The 24,929-nt window shown below is 35.8% G+C and overlaps 1 protein-coding gene across 1 annotated transcript in view; it reads right to left on the bottom strand.

Moving 5' to 3' along the window:
* Window positions 1-24,929, bottom strand: part of CCDC73 (coiled-coil domain containing 73) — a 132,650-nt gene that overhangs the window by 78,100 nt on the left and 29,621 nt on the right. The window contains 4 exon segments of the mRNA XM_047691444.1: window positions 11,084-11,158; window positions 12,122-12,157; window positions 14,042-14,113; window positions 18,908-18,979. Coding sequence (XP_047547400.1) covers window positions 11,084-11,158; window positions 12,122-12,157; window positions 14,042-14,113; window positions 18,908-18,979 — 255 coding nt within the window.

Consider the following 24,929-nt stretch of genomic DNA (forward strand, 5'->3'; position numbering starts at 1 on the left):
ATCTCTCTGACACAGGAAAAAAAACTATACTGGCACTAATTAATTTATTAAGTATAGAAGACAATTTCAAAGAAAAAGTACAAATATCTTCCTATTATAACATCCCTTACTTTGTGAAATATTTTATAAAAAGCAGACTATGAAATGCATTTCTTTACAGCAAACCGTATTTTCCCATTAATTTTCTATTAACTGATTTTATGTTGTTTGGGAATAAAGTCTATCAAAACTATGTTTAAAAATATTTAACCTTTTCCCCTTCCTGAACAATTCAGTCCTAACTCCACAGGCCAGAGTAGGGTAAGGTAGGTGTCCATGGGGAAGGGTGGAAAGGGTCATGGTGGCAGCATTCCAGAACAGGGTATCAGGCCTGAATGAGGAAAAGAGGATCCCAATGAGAAGGAGGGAAATCTACTGTGGGAGTGAGAAGCTGAGAAAGGTACTATTGAAGATAATATGGTATTAAATCTGAGGGGCCAGAAAATTCTTGATCTCAGAGTCTTAAGTTTGAGCCCCATGTTGGGTGTAAAGATTACTAAAGAAAAGAAAAAGAAAACCTAAAAGACTCCACCAAAAACTACTAAAACTGATAAATGGATTCAATAAAGTTGCAGGATACAAAATCAATGTGCAAAGATCTGTTGCATTCCTAGACACCCATAATGAAATAGCAGAAAGAGAAACTAGAAAACAATCCCACTTATAATTGCACAAAAAATAAGACACTAAGGAACAAACCTAACCAAAAAGATGAAAGACTTATACTCTGAAAACTATAAAACACTGATGAGGGATGCCTGGGTGGCTCAGTCAGTTAAGCAGCTGCCTTCAGCTCAGGTCATGATCCTAGGGTCCTGGGATTGAGTTCCGCATCTGGCTCCTTTCTCAGCGGAGACCCTGCTTCTCTCTCTGCTTCTGACTGCCTCTCAGCCTACTTGTGATCTCTCTCTCTCTCTCTCTCTCTCTGACAAATAAATAATCTTAAAAAAAAAAAAAAAACACTGATGAATGGAATTGAAGGTGACACAAAGAAAGAGAAAGACCTGCCCTGCACATGGATCAGAAGAACAAATATTGTTAAAATGTCTGTGCTACCCCAAGCAATCTACACATTTAATGCAATCCCTATCCATATGCCAACAGCAGTTTTCACAGAACTAGAACCAACAATTCTAAACTCTGCATGGAACCACAGAAGACCCTGAATCCCTGAATAGCCAAAGCAACTTTGAAAAGGAAAAGCAAATTGCTGGAGGCAACACAATTCTGGACTTCAAGTTATATTACAAAGCTATAGTAATGAAAACAGTACGGTACTGGCACATAAATAGACGCATAGATCAGTGGAACAGAATAAAAAACCAAGAAATAAACCCACAACTATATGGTCAATTAATCTTCAACAAAGCAGGAGAGAATACCCAACTGTTGACTCTCTTCAACAAATGGTATTGAGAAAACCGGACCACTTTCTTACACCATACACAAAAAGAGACTCAGAATGGATTAAAGACATAATGTGAGACCTGAAACCATAAAATCCTAGACTAGACCACAGGCAGTAATGTCTCTGACATGAGCTGTGGCAGTATTTTTCTAGATACGTCCCCCAAGGCAAGGGAAATAAAAGCAAAAATAAACTATTGGGACTAAATCAAAATAAAAAGCTTCTGTACAGCAAAGGAAACAATCAACAAAACTAAGAGGCAGCCTATGGAATAGAAGAAGATATTTGCAAATGACATAGGCAATAAAGGGTTAGTATCCAAAACATATAAAGAACTTATAAAACTCAACACCCCCAAAACAAATAATCCAATTTTAAAAAGGGCAGAAGACATGAAAGACATTTCTCCAAAGATGACATATAGATGGCCAACAGATACATGAAAAGATGTTCCACATCACTCATTGTCGGGGAAAGGCCAATCAAAACTACACTGAAGATATCACCTTACACTTGTTAGAATGTCTGAAATAAAAAACACAAGAAACAACAAATGTTGGGGAAGATGTGGACAAAAGAGAGCACTCATGCACTGTTGATGAGAATGCAAACTGGTACTGCCACTGTGGAAAACAGTATGGAGTTTCCTCATAAATTAAAAAGAAGTGTATGATCCAGCAATCACACTACTGGGCATTTACCCTCAAAATACAAAAACACTAATTCAGAAGGATACATGCATCCCTATGTTTATAGAAGCAGTATTTACAATAACCAAACTATGGAAGCAGCCCATGCCCATCAATAGATGAATGGATAAAGAAGATGTGAGATAGATAGATAGATCTATAGATAGACAGATAGATAGATAGATCTCAAATATTCCACATATGATGGAATATTATTCCTCTATAAAAAAGAATGAAATCTTGCCATTTGCAATGACATAGTTGGAGCTAGAGTGTATAATGCCAAGCAGAATAAGTCAGGGAAAGACAAATACTATATCATCTCACTTAATATGTGAAATTTAAGAAACAAAACAAATGAGCAAAGTTTAAAAAGAGAAAGAGAGAGGAAGGCAAACCATGAAACAGACTCTTAACTATAGAGAATAAATAGATGGTTACTGGACAGAAGGTGGATGGGAGCTGGGTGAAGTAGGTGATAGTGATTATGGAGAACATCTGTCATAAAGAGCACTGAGCGATGTATGTAATTGCTGAATCACACTGTACACCTGAAACTAATATAACACTGTTAACTATACTGGAATTAAAAAAATTTTTAAAAAGAAGTGGAGTAAGGTGAGGAGACAACCCTGAAAAAGGGCAACCCAATTCATGGTATCAGAGTCCAAGCAGGGAAAAGAGGGCATCCATATTAGGAAGGAAGTCATGGCAAATTGAAAAACTGGTTGTATACAGGGTAATTTATCATAGAAGTAAATATATTAAGGATAAAGAATGTCACATTTCTCACTGTAAGAGGAAAGAAATGTATTAACAGAAAGGAAATAAACTAAAATAAATAACCTCATGGTTTCATATTAAAATTGGAGGTAGGGCTGCATAGATGGCTCAGACACTGGGCGTCTGCCTTTGGCTTGGGTCATGATCCCAGGATACTGGGATCGAGCCCTGCATCAGGCTCCTGCTCGACAGAGCAGGAGCCTGCTTCTCCCTCTCCTGCTCCCCCTGCTTGTGTTCCCTCTCTTGCTCTGTCTCCCTCTCTGTCAAATAAATAAATAAATAGTCTTAAAAAAAAATTGGAGGTAATGTGACTTCATGGTTTTTTATATAAATAGGTTGTTAGAAATAAACATTATAAATTATAAACATAAATGTAAATTATATTTCTGTGTACGTAAATACATATATAGATCTCTGTCCACCAAGAAAGTCTGAGAGCAGTGATGTATCAATAGCAATGAGTACAACAGTGCCCAGATCTTTGCTTCTATATACCATTTTCCACTAAAAGGAACCAGGGCAACATGGTGAAATGATTCATTCCAGTGCAAGGTCAGGTAAATTACAAAATGATCCTGGCATATTTTGCTATCCTCTAAAAGCGGGAAAATGCTGAAAGATTGAAGACGTATCCAAAGGACTCAGTAATCAACTTTATGGACTCTCACTAGCCAAATCAAGGATAATTTGAGCAAAATAAGTGATAGTCACAGATTTTAATCCATTTAAAAAAAAAACTATACTGATAAAAACAAATAAATGAATATAGGAAAAGTTTGGTGAGAAACAGAATATTTACATGATTTCAAAGTATCTCCTTACAAAATACTCTGATTACAAGGGGAAAGAGTACCTTTTTAATGGAGAAATTTTTTGAAAGAACAACAACAAAAAAGAATGTAGAGATGAAGAATGCAGTGAATGCACTGAAAAAATGCAAGAGAGAGCCTTAAGGCCACACTGAATTGAATAGAAGAACCAGTGAACTCAAAGACAGATCATTTGAAATTATTCAATCAGAGAAGAAAAACAAGTGAAAGAGGGTGAAGAAAGCCTAAAAAATTTATAAAATAGCATCAAAGATATCAATATAAGCATTATGAGAGTCTCAGAAGGAGAAAAATAAAAGAGACAGAAGAAAGCTTACTCAAAGAAATAACGGCTGAAAACTTCCCAAATCTTGGGAGGAAAATGGACATCCAGATTCATGAGACTCAGAGGACCACAAACAGAATGAACCAAAAGAATAATACACCAAGACACATTATAATCAAGTTGTCAAATCAAGGGGAAAAAAGAGACTTCTGACAGTAGCAAGAGAAATGCAATTCACCAAATTTAAAGAAACTCCAATAAGATTAACTGTGGACTTCTCAGAAGAAAGCCGCAAGCCAGAAGAGAATGGGACAATATTCCAAGTATCAAAAGAAAAATCTGCCAACCAAGAATACCATACCTAACAAAATTATCATTTAAAAAATGAAGGAGAGGGGCACCTGGGTGGCTCAGTGGGTTGAGGCCTCTGCCTTTGGCTCAGGTCATGATCCCAGGGTCCTGGGATCGAGAGCCTGTTTCCTCCTCCTCCTCCTCCTCCTCCTCCTCTCTCTCTCTCTCTCTCTCTCTGCCTGCCTCTCTGCCTACTTGTGATCTCTGTCTGTCAAATAAATAAATAAATAAATAATCTTTAAAAAAAAAAAATGAAGGAGAAAGTCTTTCCCAAACAAACAAAAACCAACAGAATCAGTTACCACTTGACTTGTCTTATAAAAAATAATTAAGGTTCAGTTCTTCAAATTGAAACAAAAACATGCCAAACAGCAATGAAAAAAGCATATGAAAATATAATTCTCATTTGTAAAATATATACACAAATATAGAGAAATTCAAGACTGAATCAGTAGTACATAAATTCCTTTTAACCCTTATATAAAAGTAGGAAATAAAAATGTATTAAAGAATACACAATATAAAAAGATGCAAACACTGTGCATAAGAACACAAAGTTGAGGGGGCAAAATATAGTGCTTTTGTATGCAATTAAAGCTGCTGTCAACTTTAAACTATTATAACTACAAGATATTTTATGCAAGACTTCAGATAACCCTAAAGATAAAAACCCATAATACATATACAAAAGCTAAGAGAAAAAAATCAAGAAATCACTACAAAAACATCAAATAACAAAGGCAGACAAGTGATGCACAAAATTACCACAAAACAGAAAACAATTTACAAAATGACAACAGTAATTCCACACCTATCAATAACTACTTTACATATAAATGTATTAAACTTTCCAACCAAAAGACATAGTGACAGGATTAAGAAAAAAAAATATGAAGTGATATACAGCTGTTCCTGCTTATCTATAGTTTCACTTTCCATGGTTTCAATTACCCATGGTCAAATGCAATTCAGAAGCAAATGATTCTCTTTCTGATGTATCTAACACCACATCATTCACCTCACTTCATCTCATCACATACACATTTTATCATCTCACATCATCACAAGAAGAAGGGTGAGTTTTATTTTTTTTTTAAATATTTATTTGAGAGAGAAAGAGAACAGGGAAGAGGGAGAGAGAGAATCTTTAAGCAGACTCCCTTCTGAATGCAGAGCCTGATGTGGGGCTCGATCTCACGACCCCGAGATCATGACCTGAGCCAAAATCAAAAGTCAGATGCTTAGCTGACTAAGCCACCCAGGTAACCTGAAGGTTGAGTTTAGTATAATAAAATATTTGAAGAAGAGAGAAAAAAAGAAAGAAAAGATCACATTCACATAACATTTATTACAATATATTGTTTATAATTGTTTTATTATTAGTTATTATTGCTAATCTCTTACTGTACTCAATTTACTTTACCATAGATATTTATGCATAGGGAAAAAAACAGTGTATTTAGGGTTCAGTATGATCCATGGTTTCAGGCATCCACTGGGAATCTTGAAACATATTCCCCATTGATAAAGGGGGACTACTATATTATCTACAAGAGACTCACTTTAGATTTAAGGACACAAATAGGCTGAAAGTACAGAGATGAAAGAGATATACCAGATAGTAACTAAAAATAAAGCACAAGTGACTATACTTATATGAGACAAAATAGACTGCAGGTCAAAAATCTGCCTGTGGAGACAAAAAAAAAAAAAGATCATGATATAATGCAAAGGAGTCAGTTCAACAGGAAGCTATACAGCTAGTATATGCACCCAACATCAGAGCACCTAAATATTTAAAGTAAATATCAAGAGATCTGAAGAAAGAAATTGGCAGAAATACAGTAATAGTAGGAGACATTAATGCCTCACTTATCAATAATGTACAAAACATCCAGACAGAAAACCTATCAAGCAAACAGCTGACTTAAACCTCATATGGATCAAATGGACCTAACAGAATAAACACAGAATCTTCACCCTACATCAGAAGAATACACATGAAACATTCTCCAGGATGGATCATGTTAGGTCACAAAACAAGTCTTAACAAATTTAAAAAGATCAAAATCATTCCAAGTATCTTTTCTGCCTACAGTGGAATGAAACAAGGATCAATAACAATAAGAAAACAGGAAAATTCACAAGTATTTGGAAATTAAACACCACTCTTGAACAATCACTGTGTCCAAAAAGAGGGAATTTTAAAAGTATCTCTAGACACATAAAAACAATAACACAAGGTAACAAAACTTCTGGGATGCAGCAAAAGCAGTTTTATTACTGATGGGTAATTTTATAATGATTAATGCCTACATTTAAAAAAGACATATTGCGGGGCGCCTGGGTGGCTCAGTGGGTTAAAGCCTCTGCCTTCGGCTCAGGTCATGATCCCAGAGTCCTGGGATCGAGCCCTGCATCGGGCTCTCTGCTCGGCAGGGAGCCTGCTTCCTCCTCTCTCTCTCTGCCTGACTCTCTGCCTACTTGTGATTTCTGTCTGTCAAATAAATAAATAAAATATTCAAAAAAAAATTTTTAAAAAAATTAAAAAGACATATTGCAAATAAACAATCTAATCTTACATCTCAACGAAGTAGGAAAAAAAAGAACAAGCTAACCCAAAAAACCAGCAAAAGGACATAATAAAGATAGAACAGAAACTAAATTAATAATAAACCAGAAAAACAATAGGAAAAAATCAATAAAAATAAGAGTTATTTTTGAAAGAATAAATGCAATCTACTAACCCTAACTAGACTACCAAAGAGGAGAGAGAAGATTCAAATCAGTAATGTCAGAAATGGAAGGAGACATTACAGTGGATGCCTCAGAAATAAAAAGAAAAACTATACACCAAAAAAATTGATTAACCTGGTAGAAATGGATAAATTCTTAGAAACATATAACCTGCCAAAGTGGAAGAAAGATGAAATGGAAAGTCTGAACCTACCCATCACAAAAAGGAAATTGAATCAATAATTAAAAGCCTCCAAAGGAAGACAATCCCCAAACCAGACAGCTTTATGGATAAATTCTACTAAACATTTGAAGAATTAATATCCCAATACTTAAATTCTTCCAAAATACAGAAAAGGAAGAAACACTTCCAAACTCATTTTATGAGGTCAGCATCACTCTGATATCAAAGTCAGAAAAAGACAATAAAAGAAAAGAAAATTACAAGTCAATATCCCTGATGAACATAGATGTGAAAGTCTTCAATAAAATTTTAGCAAAATCAACAGCATGTTAAAAGTTCATACATGGTGACCAAATGGGATTTATCCCTGGGCTGCAAGATGGTTTGGTATATAGAAATCAATCAATGTCCTACATCATATTAACATAATTTTAAATACCACATGTTCATCTCAATAGATGTAGAAAGTGCATCTGTCCAACATTTAACATCCATCCATAATAAAACACACCAACAAAGAGGTGCACAAGGTAATGACCCCAACACAATAAAGGCCTTATATAAAAGCCACCAGTAAACATCACCATCAATTCAGTAGAAGGCATGGATATTCATTCTTACCACTTTCTTCAACACAGTGCTGAAAGTCCTAGCCAGAGCAATTAGACAAGAAAAAGAAATAAAAGGTTTCCAAATCAGAAAGAAGTTAAAATTTTCTGTTGGAGAGGACATGATCAGATATTTGCAAAACCCTAAAGACTCAACAAAAACATTGTCAGAACTAATAAATGAATACAGTGAAGTTGCAGATACAAAACAAACATACAAAATCAGCCATATTTCTATACACAAACAATAAACCATCCAAAAAAGAAATTAAGAAAACAATGCATTCACAACAACTAAAAAAAATATTTAGGAATAAATTTAACCAAAGAGGTAAATATTTGTACACTGAATATTATAAAGCACTGATGAAGGAAATTTTAAAGACAGATAAGTGGAAAGACATCCTATGTTCATGGATATAAGAATATTGTGAAATGTTCATATTATCCAAAGTGATCTACCCAATTCAATGCAATCTATCAAAATCACAATATTAATCTCTACAGAAATAGAAAAAAAATCTAAAATTCACACAAACCACAAAGCCCCTAAATAATAAAATAATAGCTAAAGCAAATAATAGCTAAAGCACCATTGCGCAAGATAGACAACACTAGAGGCATTATGCTTCCTGATTTCAAATATTTCAAAGTTACAGTGATCAAACAGTACATTACCAGTATAAAAAACAGACATACTGGTAAATGGATCAGAATAGAGACCAGAATCCATGCAACTACTGCTAACTGATCTTTAACAAGGGCACCAAGAATACACAATGGGGAAACATAATCTTCAATAATGGTGTTCAAAAAACCTCGATATCACATGCAGAAGACAAATCAAACCCTTACTCTCACACCAGAAACAAAATCCTCATCCTATGTACAAACAAATCACTCAAAATGGTTAAAGACTTAAATAAGATCTGAAGCCTTAAAACTACCAGAAGAAAAAACACAGGGGAAAAGTCCTTGACATTAGTACAATTAGGGATTTTTTTGGATATGACACCAAGAGCACAGGCAATACAAGCAAAAATAGCCTACTGGAACTATGTACATAAAACTAAAAAGCTTCTGCAAAAAAAGAAATAATCAACAGAATGAAAAGGCAACCTATAATGGGAGAAACACTTGCAAACCATGTATCTGATTGGGGTTAATACCCAGAATATATCAGAAACTCATACACTCCACAACAACAAAACAAAACCAATATAAAAAATGGGCTGGGGAACCTGGGTGGCTCAGTGGGTTAAAGCCTGCTTTCGGCTGAGGTCATGATACCAGAGTCCTGGGATTGAGCCCCGAATCGGGCTCTCTGCTCAGCAGGGAGCCTGCTTCCTCTCCTCTCTCTATCTGCCTGCCTCTCTGCCTACTTGTGATCTCTGCCTGTCAAATAAATAAGTAAAATCTTTAAAAAAAAAAAAAAAATGGGCTGAGGACCAGAATAGACTTTTCTAGAAAGACATACAAATGGCCAACAAATATATGAACAGGTAGGTGCTCAATATCACTAATCATCGGGGAAATGCAAATCAAACCCAAAGAGGTATCACCTTACACCTATTAGAATGGCTATGACCAAAAAGGCAAGAGATAACAAGATTGGTGAGAATATGAAGAAAAGAGAACCTTCTTAATACCTCAATCAACTAAAGAAAGAAAGTTTATCATATGCTTAAACAAATCCACATTATGACGTGAATTACCAGATTAAGGCAGTGACCATCAGGATCCCTCCACTGTAAAAACATATTTTGGTCTTTGTAATTAAGGTTATCTACAGAGTGGTAACTTCAAAATCATGTACCTTCTCCCCTAACAATATTTATTTTACTTTGTATCTCATTTTATTGCTTGTCTTCCCCCACCTTGAATGGAAGCTCCATAAAAGTAAAGATTTTTGTCCTTTTCATTCATTGCTGAATCTCCAGCACTTAGAACAGTGCTTGGCACAATGCAGACCTTTAGTTAATATACTTAACGAATCATCATTAGCTCTACACCTCTGTATTCTATATGAAACTGTGAACAACCTAAAGGCAAATGTAATGTTTTTGTCATCTCTGTATTTGCAGAAAATAAGCAACAGTACTTAACAAATAATCATGACTGGCTTAATGCTATTTTATTTTCACTTTTAAGGACCACAGGTAATCAGTTATATAGGCCTGACTTGGTTTTTTCATTTATAAAGTATTAAAAATAACATATTTATTTAATTGTATTTCAGTAAGAAATAATGAAGCTATTTTAACATTTCTTTTTAAAATAAAAGATGAGACAGTAAACAAGTGTTGGGAGAGGATGTGGAGAAAGGGGAACCCTCTTACACTGTTGGTGGGAGCGCAAGTTGGTGCAGCCACTTTGGAAAACAGTGTAGAGATTCTTTAAGAAATTAAAAATAGAGCTTCCCTATGACCCTGCAATTGCACTACTGGGTATTTACCCCAAAGATACAGATATAGTGAAAAGAGGGGCCATCTGTACCCCAATGTTCATAGCAGCAGTGGCCACAGTGACCAAACTGGAAAGAGCCAAGATGCCCTTCAACAGATGAATGGATAAAGAAGATATGGTCCATATATACAATGAAGTATTATGCCTCCATCAGAAAGAATGAATACCCAACTTTTGTGTCAACATGGACGAGACTGGAGGAGATTATACTGAGTGAAATAAGTCAAGAGAGAGTCAATTATCACATGGTTTCACTTATTTGTGGTGCATAAGGCATAACACGGGGGACATTGGGAGATGGAGAGGAGAAGTGAGTTGGGGGAAATCGGAGCGGGAGATAAACCATGAGAGACTGTGGACTCTGAGAAACAAACTGAGGGTTCTGGAGGGGATGGTGGTAGGGGGCTGGATGAGCCTGGTGGTGGGTATTAAGGAGGGCACATATTGCATGGAGCACTGAGTGTGGTGCATGAACAATGAATCTTGGAACACTGAAAAAATAAAATAAATAAAACTTAAATGAATAAACAAACAAATAAATAAAATAAAATAAGAGGAAAAATCCTAATTTGAAGTTCAAGGCTTTCAGGAAAAAATTACAAAGTTACGTGATATATAAATGCTTGTCAACTTTGTTTTGCTAACGTACATGGTTAGTGAACAGTTTACTAATACAATGCTAAAATGTCAAATTACTTTTTTAAGCAATACTAAGTTACTTTACCTGTAATGCTTTTAGTGTTTCCTTCAATCCTTCTATTTCTTTTTCTTTTATTTCTGTAGCAAGTTGATATTTTCCCTTTAAGTAAAAAAAACTATACTTCAATACTTTCCAATGTAAATTGTATTATCAATAGGGAAAATACAAAAGCTCAAAAACCAAAACCTCTACTTTAAAACTAACACTTCACAACTTTAAACATGGATCTGCACAACTTACATTACTGATTACTTCAAAATATGAACTTACAATAAGGCCTTTATAAGATAACACATACCATGAAATGAAAATTGTAACAAATCATTTTATCACTATAATATTATAACAAAGATTTATGGAGGCTTCAGTGCATGATAATATTTACAGAGGCTTCACTGCACGATAATCATTTTATCAACAGAGCATTCCTGAGAGTTTATGGACACTATATAATTATCTAATTATCTAATTCACATAGCTAGAATAAATATATTCTAACTAATAAGTTACAAGTATATTTGTCTTATAAAGATATGAAAGAATTATTTAAAAGGCCTTTGTAAATAGTACATTCATTAATACAATAAAAACATGTATTAATTATTAAATAATTAGAGAAAATATTTACTACTAGGTGAATTTCTAGTTCAGAGTTGTATCTTCTTTTCCAACTGGTCTGCATCCAGATGCAAATCATTTAATGTTTATTTAAACAGGTAGTTATACTGAAAAAGCACTAAAAATATACTCAATAGAAACTTTACAGTAGAATAGAAAAAAACATCAATTTGGGGGCTGAAGAGATCTGGGTTCTAGTCCCAAATTTGCCATTTAGAATGAGAGCTTCAGCTTCAGCAAGTCATTTTTAATCTTGTTAGGCTTCAGTATTACCCACTGTAAAATGACAGGGGTAACATGATTTCCTTGGCTCTTTTTAATTTCTAAGATTTTAAACAATTAACAGTCTCCATTAATCTAGTGCTAATCCTCCTTTTCATTGTGAACAATTGGTAATTAAATGCACTTAACTATGCTTTAACTTATTAAAAAATTAATAAATACCTTTTCTTCTTCCAAGGCACACATCTTCATTTGCAACTAATAAACAATTTTAAAAATTAAAATACAGGTCAGTAAACTGTTAGCAGTGATTTACACTGGTCAGTGACCCTATAAAAATATTTTACATGTCTGTCCTACTTGAACTTAATACAGTGTGAATGTGCTACCTTTATATTGAGAAAATAAAATAACAAAAGGTATGAAAGGGGGCAAAAAAGCCAGTCACCAAAAGAAAGGAATGATTTAATCACATGATTAGGGATACCAATCATCCTTGAAAATTTAGTTTTTCCTTCCAAGAGTTTTTTTTCTTAAATGTTTCAATATTTTGCCAACAAGTCTTTAATAACACATAACGTTTTCTGAAGGCACACTTTTATGCAATTAGTATCATTTGTATTAGCATTGACAGTATTTTCTGAAATTTTTTTAAAAGATGCATGTAGCTGACTCATAAATAAGCAGTGATATTTTAAGACAGTAACTAGGGTCAACATGCCCAAGAAAACTAATAAAAGAGTCTAAGAAACACAAGGATACTGGGTAAAACTGTCAAGAAGTCAAATTTTTCTTTGGAACTTCTCACCACATCCCTAATTCACATTCAACAATCGGGAAAAGGAGAAGAGTGGGGAGGGGAGGAAAGGAAACAAACCAAGGGGGGGGGAGGGGAGAGCCCAAGAGCACTTTCTCCATTACCCTTCAGATACCCAGATATTCTTGTTTTGCCCAAAGTCCCTTGTGACAAGAGAGACATGGACTTGCCCTCTCCTAGAGAATACTATGTGGTATATTTGGCTTCTTCTTCCTTAGTGTTCAATTAAAACTCCCATAATTTTGAGGTCTGAGGCTAATCTCAGATTAAAAGGAAGAAAGTTTATCATCTGCTTAAGTAAATCCACACTATAGTGTGAACTACAAATAACTTCAACCAACTAGTGATTAACCTTATATAGGTGCATTTCTTTTTATGCATTTCTCTTTTTTTTTTTTTTAAGATTTTACTTATTTATTTGACACACAGAGAGAGAAATCACAAGTAGGCAGAGAGGCAAGCAGAGAAAGAGGGGGAAGCAGGCTCTCCGCTGAGCAGAGTCCAATGTGGGACTCTATCCCAGGACCCTGAGATCATGACCTGAGCCGAAGGCAGAGGCTTAACCCACTGAGCCACCCAGGTGCCCTATGCATTTCTCTTTCTAAACATACACACTTGTATGGAGAAAAAGACAAAAGAGAGGGAAAGAAAAGAAAAAAAAAGGGTGATGCTGGAATGACTATAAGGAAAAAATTTCTTGAGAATATTTTCCATGAGCAGATTTCTTACACTTATATTTGCTAACGAGGGACTGAAGAGAAATTTGAGGTACTAAAGAGCTATAGAACTCAAAATAACTGAAAGAGTTGTTATTCATTTTTTTTAATCATATATACACATATGTGTGTGTGTGTGTGTGTGTGTGTGTGTGTGTATGTTTTCTCTGCTCTTAGTTGCTCATAGTATTTATGAAGGCCTCGGCGCATGACAATCACATTTCCTCATCCTTCACATCTCCCTCCTTTCATCTCAGCTTTTCATCAGTGTTCTATTTCTGGCTTGGGTAAAGGAGGAAAGCAGAAAAGGCAGGATCCTAGGATACTCTAATCAAAGAGAGAAAGGGGAGAAGGGAGAGAAAGAACAAGAGGGCATACATCAATAACCTAATTTATTTAGAACAGATGGAAATACATCTCCAAGAAAACAGTTTTCCCAATTTCTCCCCTTAACTAACTCATTCTACTACATGTTATTTGTGATTCAAAATAACTTTATCTCCTGCTCCCATTAACACTTTTTTTGTCTTCAGTGAGTATGCCTAATATTCAAATGGGGGGGGGATAAATATTTGAAACTGTAGCGTTTGTCTATCTTCATAAAATTACCTGCTTTTTAAAAGCTGCCATTGCTTCTTTGTGTTGCTTTGCTAATGTTTCCTTTTGATTCTGAAGAGTTTCCTATTTTAAAAATTATGAAAATTTAATTAGAACAAATTTGAGCACCTTTCAGTTTTAACTTTTAATTAGGTTCATAATTTAAATAAAAGTCAAACATTTATTGCATACATTATTGAATGCTCTTGAAATGCAACTTTAAACCAATTCTATGATTTTTTTTCCACCTATCACGGATCAGCATACAATAATTATTCTTTCAGTTGCTTCTTCATGATAAAACACATGTCTTTAAAATTTTAAACTCTAAACATGGCTCAGGGTGCCTGGGTGGCTCAGTCATTTGTCCAACTATATTTTTTTAAGATTTATTAATTTATTTATTTGAGAGAGAGAGAGAGAGACAGCAAGAGAGGGAGCACAAGCAGGGGGAGTGGGAGTGGGAGAAGCAGGCTTCCCACTGAGGAGGGAGCCTGATGTGGGGCTCGAAACCAGGACCGTGGAATCATGATCCGAGCCAAACGCAGGTGCTTAACAACTGAACCACCCAGGGACCTTGTGTCCAACTCTTGATAGCGGGCTCAGGTCATGATCTCAGAGTCATGGGATCAAACCCCACTCAGGGCTCACCCATGCTGAGTCTGCTTGAGTTCTCTCTCTGCCTCTCCCCTCACCCTGCTTGCACACACTCTCACTCTCTCAAATAAATAAATTTTTAAAACACACACACACACACACACACACACACACACACACACACTGACCATGGCTAAGTCCAAAGCTTTAAGAAAATATTTCATCAAAAGTTATCAAAATTAATAGTCTTAGTATACAAGACGCCTACAATCTTTTAGAGTTCCCAAAGAAACCCATTTTATTATCTAAGCACAAATGTTCAGAGGACACAATTCTTTAAATTCATCGAATTTTTTTATAAAATCAAAACCACCATAAGGCATTTTTTAAAATCCACATATATGATTCCATTTCTTTTTTTTTTCTCTTCTCCCCTTTTTTAATAGAAGCTGTGTGTTCTGTTCTTCAGATTCAAGATGACTTCAAACTTTTCCTATGTTTAGTGAATAATTCTCACAATTAAACAGAAATTAGATCTAAAAGTGAGAACCGCTTTGAATGTTTGTTATTTGACTCCAGGTTTCTAAATATATGTTGATTTACCAACTTAAAAATTTTATCTGACTTCTATTATGATAGTTGGAGTTTGGCTTTCTTGTATAAACTAACATCTGCTCCCACTATTCTTCCAAAAGAGTTACATAAAAACTGTGACTTAAATCAATCTTCAGTATTTATACTATCATGACTATCATGACTATGCAATGTTTATTCACTGCTCACCCATATAATATACTGTAATTACATTTCTACCTAACAGAGCTTATTTTTCCTGAAGTCAGCAATTATTTTAAAATATTTTAATTCTTGGGGTGCCTGGCTGGCTCAGTCTGAACAGCATGGGATTCTTGGACTCCAGGGTGTGAGTTTAAGCCCTGTGCTGGGCATAGAGAATACTAAAAATACAAAATAAACTTTAAAAGAATTTTAATTCTTATAACTTATTTTAAAAAGTAGTACTACCAATTCCCAGATCTGAACCAATGGTTCATAATCTCAAATTTAAAAAAAAAAATGAATAGAAAAAGCAAAGTGAAAAGATCCCAGGAATGACAGGGAATCACAAAATGCACAGGAAGGAAGACAGGTTTAAAAAAGCTGTAGATGTTGGATAAAATCTTTCAGAACCTATTGTCCAGTTTTCTGTGAAAATAAATTAGACTCTAATCCACTCCTGTAAGCAAGGAAAGAATTTATTGAAGACCTCAGGGATAGGTTCTCTGAGGAGTACATTCTCAAGTAAATGTGACCTCTAGCTTTCTCCTTACTTTTTGTGACCAGCCTTAAACCTGGAAATAGGAGATTTAATATGCAACAAAAACTGGAATGGGAAACAGCCCCATTACGAGATCTCAAATCCAGATGTTCAAAAAGCCTTTGAACAAAAGCAGAATAAACTGGAGGCCTTACAGATAAAACAACTTAATGCTCCCACTCTAGTCATCAAGCACTAAAGTAGTGAGCCTCTTGGTAGAGACACTTGTAGATATTTATTATTAAAAAGGGGGGGGCACTGGGGAAAAACTTTTCTGAACTAGCTAAGAAAAATGAAGGGGAAAAAAATCAAGTGGGCAAATCAATGATACTGCTGAAGGCAAATCATGCCCCCAAGTTCTCATTTTATCCTCAAACTTGCAAAGAGAAATTTTGCAAATACTTTACTTATACCATAAATCCTGCCATCATCACATAACCTCTTCCTCAGAGTCACTGAGCTACTCAGATAGTGAATGTCTCTAATAATCCAGAGATACTCCCCACTGTTTCAGCCTCCAACTGTTATCCTTGGATCCTCAAGGGAGACATATTATTTTCTCCTTTTTGACACCGCACCCACTAGCATAAGAGAAAGGAATCTACTATGTAAACAGAACTGCAAAATTAAATTCTTCCCTGATTTTTTTAGATCCCTGAGGATTTTTCTATTGTAATCAGATCACAGCTAATTTAGTTACTGACTTACTGGTACCTTTGCGTATGACCAAATTAAGATCTCTTTGAAGTAGCATTCTTTGTTGGCAAAATGTCTTACTGATATTAGCAGCAAACCTCTACCTAACTTCATATAATATCTCTAAAACCAGAAGTTAAGAACTAGAGCCAATAGTCTAAAAGCCTAATAGAGAAAGGATCAATCACATTTTATATCAGTCTTCGAATACTGTTGTTTCCCAGTCAAGAAACACAATGGGTAAAGATAAAGATCTGTTTAAGAAAAATAGAAAATAACCATGGCCCCAATTCTTTGTAGTACTGTGCCCAAATACTGTTTTATCTTTACGTATTTTACCACTGTAAATATACGTTCTGTTTCCCATAATGTCCCTTTAGATCAAAATGGTGTGACCCGTTTTGTCCTAGGAAAGTCAACAATTTACCTGGATAGCTCTATGCCTCAGGGGTTTACTGAGGAACCTTAAGGAACTTGAATTTCTCTGTAACTGCACTCTTATACTATACATGGGCAAGTTTTTATTGTTCTAAAGATGAGGAGAGCTCTAACACTGATTCCATTTAACTACTTACTGCTTTAGCTCAAAAGGACATAAAAATTCCAAAAAAAGTTTGGAATCTTGTCAGAATAAAAAAATGCCACCTTTATCATTCACTAATTTATATTATGATTTGGATCTATTTCTAGACTCTATTATGTTCTGAGGAATACCTATCCATGTATGCTACACCAAGCTACCTTAATTACTACAGTTCATAAGAATATATTTCAAAACTAGCATAATGGGGCACCTGGGTGGCTCAGTGGGTTAAAGCCTCTGCCTTTGGCTCAGGTCATGATCCCAGGGTCCTGGGATGGAGCCCCGCATTGGGCTCTCTGCTCAGCAGGGAGCCTGCTTCCACCTCTCTCTCTGCCTGCCTCGCTGCCTACTTGTGTTCTCTCTCTGTCAAATAAATAAATAAAATCATTAAATAAATAAAATTTTTTTAATAAAAACTAGCATAACTATTCTGTTCTTTTTCAAAAATTTCCCACTCTTATACGTTTATTTCCACATAAACCTTAGAACAGCTTAAGTACAGCAAAACACACTCCTGGTATTGGATCGTATTAAACACACTGATTAATTTAAGGATATGGATAACTTTATACTGTTGACTCCAAAAATAAGATATGACTTCACACTTTGAAATTTGGAGTTTCAGTTTGTACTTGGTGTTTATCTGCTTTTTCTTTCTGCAGAGAGGTTCGAGACCTGTGCCTCATAAAATCCAACTCTAGTTTATTCCTTTTGTACCTGTCTGGTCTCAAAATTCCCATCATTTCTAGTTTGAGCTATCCTCTGTCTCTTGAATTCTGATTCTGATATGTTACCTCCAACTTCCTATTTCAATACTGCCAAATAGTTAAAAGAAGGGGGGCCATCATAATTAAGATTTCAATTTTTAACTATTAAAATTATTTGGTGGAAAGACAGGAGAAGCACATCAAAAACACTTCTATATAAATAAGGCTAGAAAGAGAATCGGATCTGATGATACTCGTGGTTGTTTTTGTTTTTAGCAGTCTCCACGTGCAGCATGGGGCTTGAACCATGACTCCGGGATCAAGAGTCACAGGCTCTACTGACAAAGCCAACCAGGTGTCCCTCTGATACTGGGTGGTTGTTGTTGTTGTTTTTAAATATTTGGTTACAGTATGTAATAAGAGCCTGGGAAAATAAAGAGGTTTCACTTCTTGGAAAATATTTTGACTCCTTTATAATACACAATGTGTCTCCCAGGCATTAAATAGATCATAGTCGTTTTCAGCATTATTATCAGAAATCTTGGAAAAAAAATTTCATTCTTAGTGTTCTGGAGGCCCAAATGTTATTAAAACAATTTTAGTCAGAATTCTCTTGAGACTTTGTTTAAAATGATGCATAATCCCCAAACATGTTTAGGAAATTTTAAAATTCAAACTGCAATTAAGGATTAGAATACCTCTTTAAATAGATGTTAAAAAGACTAATCTGAAATAAAAATTTAAAATACTCGCTTTTGGGGTACCTGGGTGGTTCCGTTCATTAAGCATCCAACTCTTGATTTAGGCTTAGGTCCTGATCTCAGGATAGGGAGACTGAGCCCCACATCAGCTCCACGCTCAGAGGAGTCTGCTTGAGGTTCTCTCCCCTCTACTCCTCCCCCACCACTCACGTGCATTCCAGGGTGTGCTCACTCTCTCTGGGGTAAATCTTAAAAAAAAAATAAAATAAAAACACTCACTTTTTGCCATTTAAGTTCTTGTGTCTCCATGATAATTTTCCCAATCTGCTCTTCATATTGAGTTTCTGCTTCCTAAATAAAAAAGAAAAATGCTAGAAAAATTAGGACTTTAAAACTTTACATTTCTTCTCTTTCTAGAGAGATAAAAAGAGCATCCTCTCATGCTTACAACAAGAAAAAATCTGGAAAAATTGCAAATTAAATAGACAAACCCATCAGAGAACTGAGGTCCTAGATAATTCAATTCTGGATAATTCTCTCCTGCAGGGAAAAGAGAACCACAGCATTTGCTTACCTGTGACATAAACAGCTGAGTACCGGTAAGAAAACTCAGCTGAAAGTTCTTAATAAATTGCTAAAGGCAGAACGTGGACTAGAGTAAGAATGTGAATTCCCAGGAGCCCCAGAAACAAGGAGGTTTTATACTTTTTACCAGTTGTTTTCCTCCAAGAAGCCCACCAAGTGCTTACTGGGAAGGATGGGAAGAATCCAACAACCTGAGAAGCTCTCCCCTGTAGAACTGGCTGGGGAAGAGGAGAGCATCACAACCCATTTTACCTATTTTCCCTACAGACCAAGAATCTTAATCTGTAAGGGAAAGGGCAACAAAAATGATCCTTAAGAACACTAGTGGAAACTTTCCACAACTGAGAAAGGGACCATGATACCTAGATAGACCAGTCTTCCTCCTCTCCCCTAAGGAACAAAAGCCTAATCTACAGGGGGAGGGGCAATTAAAAACTACAGCGTGAGAGCTCCTGTGGAAAGCCACTGCAGCTGGAAGCAGGCTAGGAAAATAAAATAACAGCTCAATGCGGCGGGGGGGGGGGCACAGAAAAACAGCAGGAATACAGTAGGCCCAGCATTAAAAACAAAAGAAGGAACAGAACTCTTATGAGGACCTCAACCTTAGACGGAGTTTCACCTAAGAATTGAAGCTTAATAAAGTCAGAGAATACCCGAATTCCCCCACCCCACAGCCACAACCAGACAAGCAAGGATCAAATAAAAAGAACAGGAAGATCACCTGGGAAGGCTGCAAAGGCACAAAGGGAAGACCCAAAGTCAAGAAACAAGGTCCAAAGCCAAGCAGGAAGGAGTTATTTACAAAAATCCTCTGATTTTGTTTAAAATCATATAACACTCCTAAAATAGCCAACACCATACACAATACACAAATACAAGGTATCACTAGAAAAATCTGAAACTTCTGTTAAAAATTCAACAGACTAAGAAACAAACTGAGGGTTTTGGAGGGGAGGCGGGGTGGGGGGGTGGGGTGAGCCTGGTGCTGGGTATTAAGGAGATCATGTATTGCATGGAGCACTGGGTATGGTGCATAAACAATGAATCTTGGAACACTGAAAAAATAAAATTAAATTAAAAAAAATTCAACAGGAAGACTTGAAAAGTACCTATATACAGTGTTGAAGGTATGCCCCAACAAACATAGAGAGAGCCCCTCTGCAAAACCTGGGAGTTGCTTTTTTTTTTTCTCTTGGCTCCTGGCATTTAAGGAAATCTCTGCCAAACAAAGCACTAGCTGATCATTAAATTAAGAGCACAATGACTTCAGTGGCCACACATGACAGAAACAGCAGACTTCACAAAATTTTTTTCAGAAAAGTCACTAAACAATGACAACAAACAACAACCCTGGGGAGGGAGACTATCTGATTTCCAGAGTTGCCACATATTCAAAATGTCCATGTCCAGTTCGCAACAAAAAATACCAAGCATACAAAGAAACAAAGTGTGATCCATACACAGCCCACACCCCTGCTCCGCAAAAAAAAAAAAAGTTAAAAAGAACTGCCTTGAGCAAGTGCAGACAAGGCACTTACTAGACAAAGACTTTACATCAACAATTTAAATATGCTCTAAGAGCTAAAAGAAACAATGTACAAAGATACTACAACCATTAAAAAGTTAATAAGGGAATGCTACAAACAATTTTATGCTTATAAATTTGACAACTTACAGAAATGGACTAATTCTTCAAAACCCCAAACTACCAAACCTCATCCAAGGTGATACAGACAATGTAAATAGCCCTATAACCACTAGTTAAAAAGCTCCCAAAAAATAAATGTCCAGGCCCACATGGTTTCACCTTTAGAGAATTCTACCAAACATATAAAGAATTAACACCCATTTTACACAGTCTTTTCCAGAAAAATAAGAGGAAGGAACACATCCTAAATCATAAGGCCTGTGTACTATGACACCAAAACTAGACAAAGACAGTACCAAAAAAAAAAAAAAAAAAAAAGAAAAGAAAGAAAACTAAGACCAATACCTCTCACAAGTTTTGATGGAAAAATCTTCAACAACATATCAGCTAATGGAATCCAACAATGTATAAAATGTTATACACCATCACCAAGTAGAATTTATTCCAGATATATAAGGCTGATTCAACAATATTAAGTTGATATATCTCACCATATCAATATGCTAAAGAAAAATCACATGACCATCATAATTAACACAGAAAAGACAACTGACAAAACCCAACACTCATTCATAATAAAAACTCTCAGCCAGGGGGAGGAGTCAAGATGGCGGAGAAGTAGCAGGCTGAGACTACTTCGGGTTGGGGGAGATCAGCTAAATAGCTTATCTAAAGATTGCAAACACCTACAAATCCAACAGGAGATTGAAGAGAAGAAGAACAGCAATTCCAGAAACAGAAAATCAACCACTTTCTGCAAGAAGATCAACGGGAAACCCAGCCAGGACCAAGTTCACCTACCAAGGAGAGCAGCGGAATTCCAGAGGAGAAGAAAGCAAAGCACGGAACTCATGGCTTTCTCCCCATGATTTTTTAGCCTTGCAGAAAATTTAATTTTTTTTTCTTTTTCAATTTTTTTTTCTTCTTCTGCTAAATTCTTTTTAACTTTTACCGTTTTCTTTTTTTAACGTTTTTTAAATAGTTTATCTAATATATATATTTTTTTCCTCTTTTTATATTTTTTCTTTATCGGCTTTCTTTTTTTTAATAGTTTTTTTTTTTCTTTCTTTCTGAACCCCTTTTTATCCCCTTTCTCCCCCCTCACAATTCGGGATCTCTTCTGATTTGGCTAAAGCATATTTTCCTGGGGTTGTTGCCACCCTTTTAGTATTTTACTTGCTCCTTCATAAACTCTTATCTGGACAAAATGACAAGGCGGAAAAATTCACAACAAAAAAAAGAACAAGAGGCAGTACCAAAGGCTAGGGACCTAATCAATACAGACATTGGTAATATGTCAGATATAGAGTTCAGAATGATGATTCTCAAGGTTCTAGCCGGGCTTGAAAAAGGCATGGAAGATATTAAAGCAACCCTCTCAGGAGATATAAAAGCCCTTTCTGGAGAAATAAAAGAACTAAAATCTAACCAAGTTGAAATCAAAAAAGCTATTAATGAGGTGCAATCAAAAATGGAGGCTCTCACTGCTAGGATAAATGAGGCAGAAGAAAGAATTAGCGATATAGAAGACCAAATGACAGAGAATAAAGAAGCTGAGCAAAAGAGGGACAAACAGCTACTGGACCACGAGGGGAGAATTCGAGAGATAAGTGACACCATAAGACGAAACAACATTAGAATAATTGGGATTCCAGAAGAAGAGGAAACAGAGAGGGGAGCAGAAGGTATATTGGAGAGAATTATTGGAGAAAATTTCCTCAATATGGCAAAGGGAACAAGCATCAAAATCCAGGAGGTTCAGAGAACCCCCCTCAAAATCAATAAGAATAGGTCCACACCCCGTCACCTAATAGTAAAATTGACAAGTCTTAGTGACAAAGAAAAGATCCTGAAAGCAGCCCGGGAAAAGAAGTCTGTAACGTACAATGGTAAAAATATTCGATTGGCAGCAGACTTATCCACAGAGACCTGGCAGGCCAGAAAGAGCTGGCATGATATATTCAGAGTACTAAATGAGAAAAACATGCAGCCAAGAATACTATATCCAGCTAGGCTATCATTGAAAATAGAAGGAGAGATTAAAAGCTTCCAGGACAAACAAAAACTGAAAGAATTTGCAAATACCAAACCAGCTCTACAGGAAATATTGAAAGGGGTCCTCTAAGCAAAGAGAGACCCTAAAAGTAGTAGATCAGAAAGAAACAGAGACAATATACAATAACAGTCACCTTACAGGCAATACAATGGCACTAAATTCATATCTCTCAATACTTACCCTGAATGTTAATGGGCTAAATGCCCCAATCAAAAGACACAGGGTATCAGAATGGATAAAAAAACAAAACCCATCTATATGTTGCCTACAAGAAACTCATCTTAAACCCGAAGACACCTCCAGGTTTAAAGTGAGGGGGTGGAAAAGAATTTACCATGCTAATGGACATCAGAAGAAAGCAGGAGTGGCAATCCTTATATCAGATCAATTAGATTTTAAGCCAAAGACTATAATAAGAGATGAGGAAGGACACTATATCATACTCAAAGGAACTGTCCAACAAGAAGATCTAACAATTTTAAATATCTATGCCCCTAACGTGGGAGCAGCCAACTATATAAACCAATTAATAACAAAATCAAAGAAACACATCGACAAGAATACAATAATAGTAGGGGATTTTAACACTCCCCTCACTGAAATGGACAGATCATCCAAGCAAAAGATCAACAAGGAAATCAAGGCCTTAAATGACACACTGGACCAGATGGACATCACAGATATATTCAGAACATTTCATCCCAAAGCTACAGAATACACATTCTTCTCTAGGGCACATGGAACATTCTCCAGAATAGATCACATTCTTGGTCCTAAATCAAGTCTCAACCGGTATCAAAAGATTGGGATCATTCCCTGCATATTTTCAGACCACAATGCTCTAAAGCTAGAACTCAATAACAAGAGGAAATTTGGAAAGAACCCAAATACATGGAGACTAAACAGCATCCTTCTAAAGAATGAGTGGGTCAACCAGGAAATTAAAGAAGAATTGAAAAAATTTATGGAAACAAATGATAATGAAAACACAACAGTTCAGAATCTGTGGGACACAACAAAGGCAGTCCTGAGAGGAAAATATATAGCGGTACAAGCCTTTCTCAAGAAACAAGAAAGGTCTCAGGTACACAACCTAACCCTACACCTAAAGGAGCTGGAGAAAGAACAAGAAAGAAACCCTAAACCCAGCAGGAGAAGAGAAATCATAAAGATCAGAGCAGAAATCAATGAAATAGAAACCAAAAAAATAATAGAACAAATCAACGAAACTAGGAGCTGGTTCTTTGAAAGAATTAATAAGATTGATAAACCCCTGGCCAGACTTATCAAAAAGAAAAGAGAAAGGACCCAAATAAATAAAATCATGAATGAGAGAGGAGAGATCACAACGAACACCAAAGAAATACAGACAATTATAAGAACATACTATGAGCAACTCTACGCCAACAAATTTGACAATCTGGAAGAAATGGATGCATTCCTAGAGACATATAAACTACCACAACTGAACCAGGAAGAAATAGAAAGCCTGAACAGACCCATAACCAGTAAGGAGATTGAAACAGTCATCAAAAATCTCCAAACAAACAAAAGCCCAGGGCCAGACGGCTTCCCGGGGGAATTCTACCAAACATTTAAAGAAGAACTAATTCCTATTCTCCTGAAACTGTTCCAAAAAATAGAAATAGAAGGAAAACTTCCAAACTCATTTTATGAGGCCAGCATCACCTTGATCCCAAAACCAGACAAGGATCCCAACAAAAAAGAGAACTACAGACCAATATCCTTGATGAACACAGATGCAAAAATTCTCGCCAAAATACTAGCCAATAGGATTCAACAGTACATTAAAAGGATTATTCTCCACAACCAAGTGGGATTTATTCCAGGGCTGCAAGGCTGGTTCAACATCCGCAAATCAATCAATGTGATACAACACATTAATAAAAGAAAGAACAAGAACCATATGATACTCTCCATAGATGCTGAAAAAGCATTTGACAAAGTACAGCATCCCTTCCTGATCAAAACTCTTCAAAGTGTAGGGATAG

The sequence above is a fragment of the Lutra lutra genome, chromosome 10 (genome assembly GCF_902655055.1).
Source record: "Lutra lutra chromosome 10, mLutLut1.2, whole genome shotgun sequence".
Classification (NCBI taxonomy): domain Eukaryota; kingdom Metazoa; phylum Chordata; class Mammalia; order Carnivora; family Mustelidae; genus Lutra; species Lutra lutra.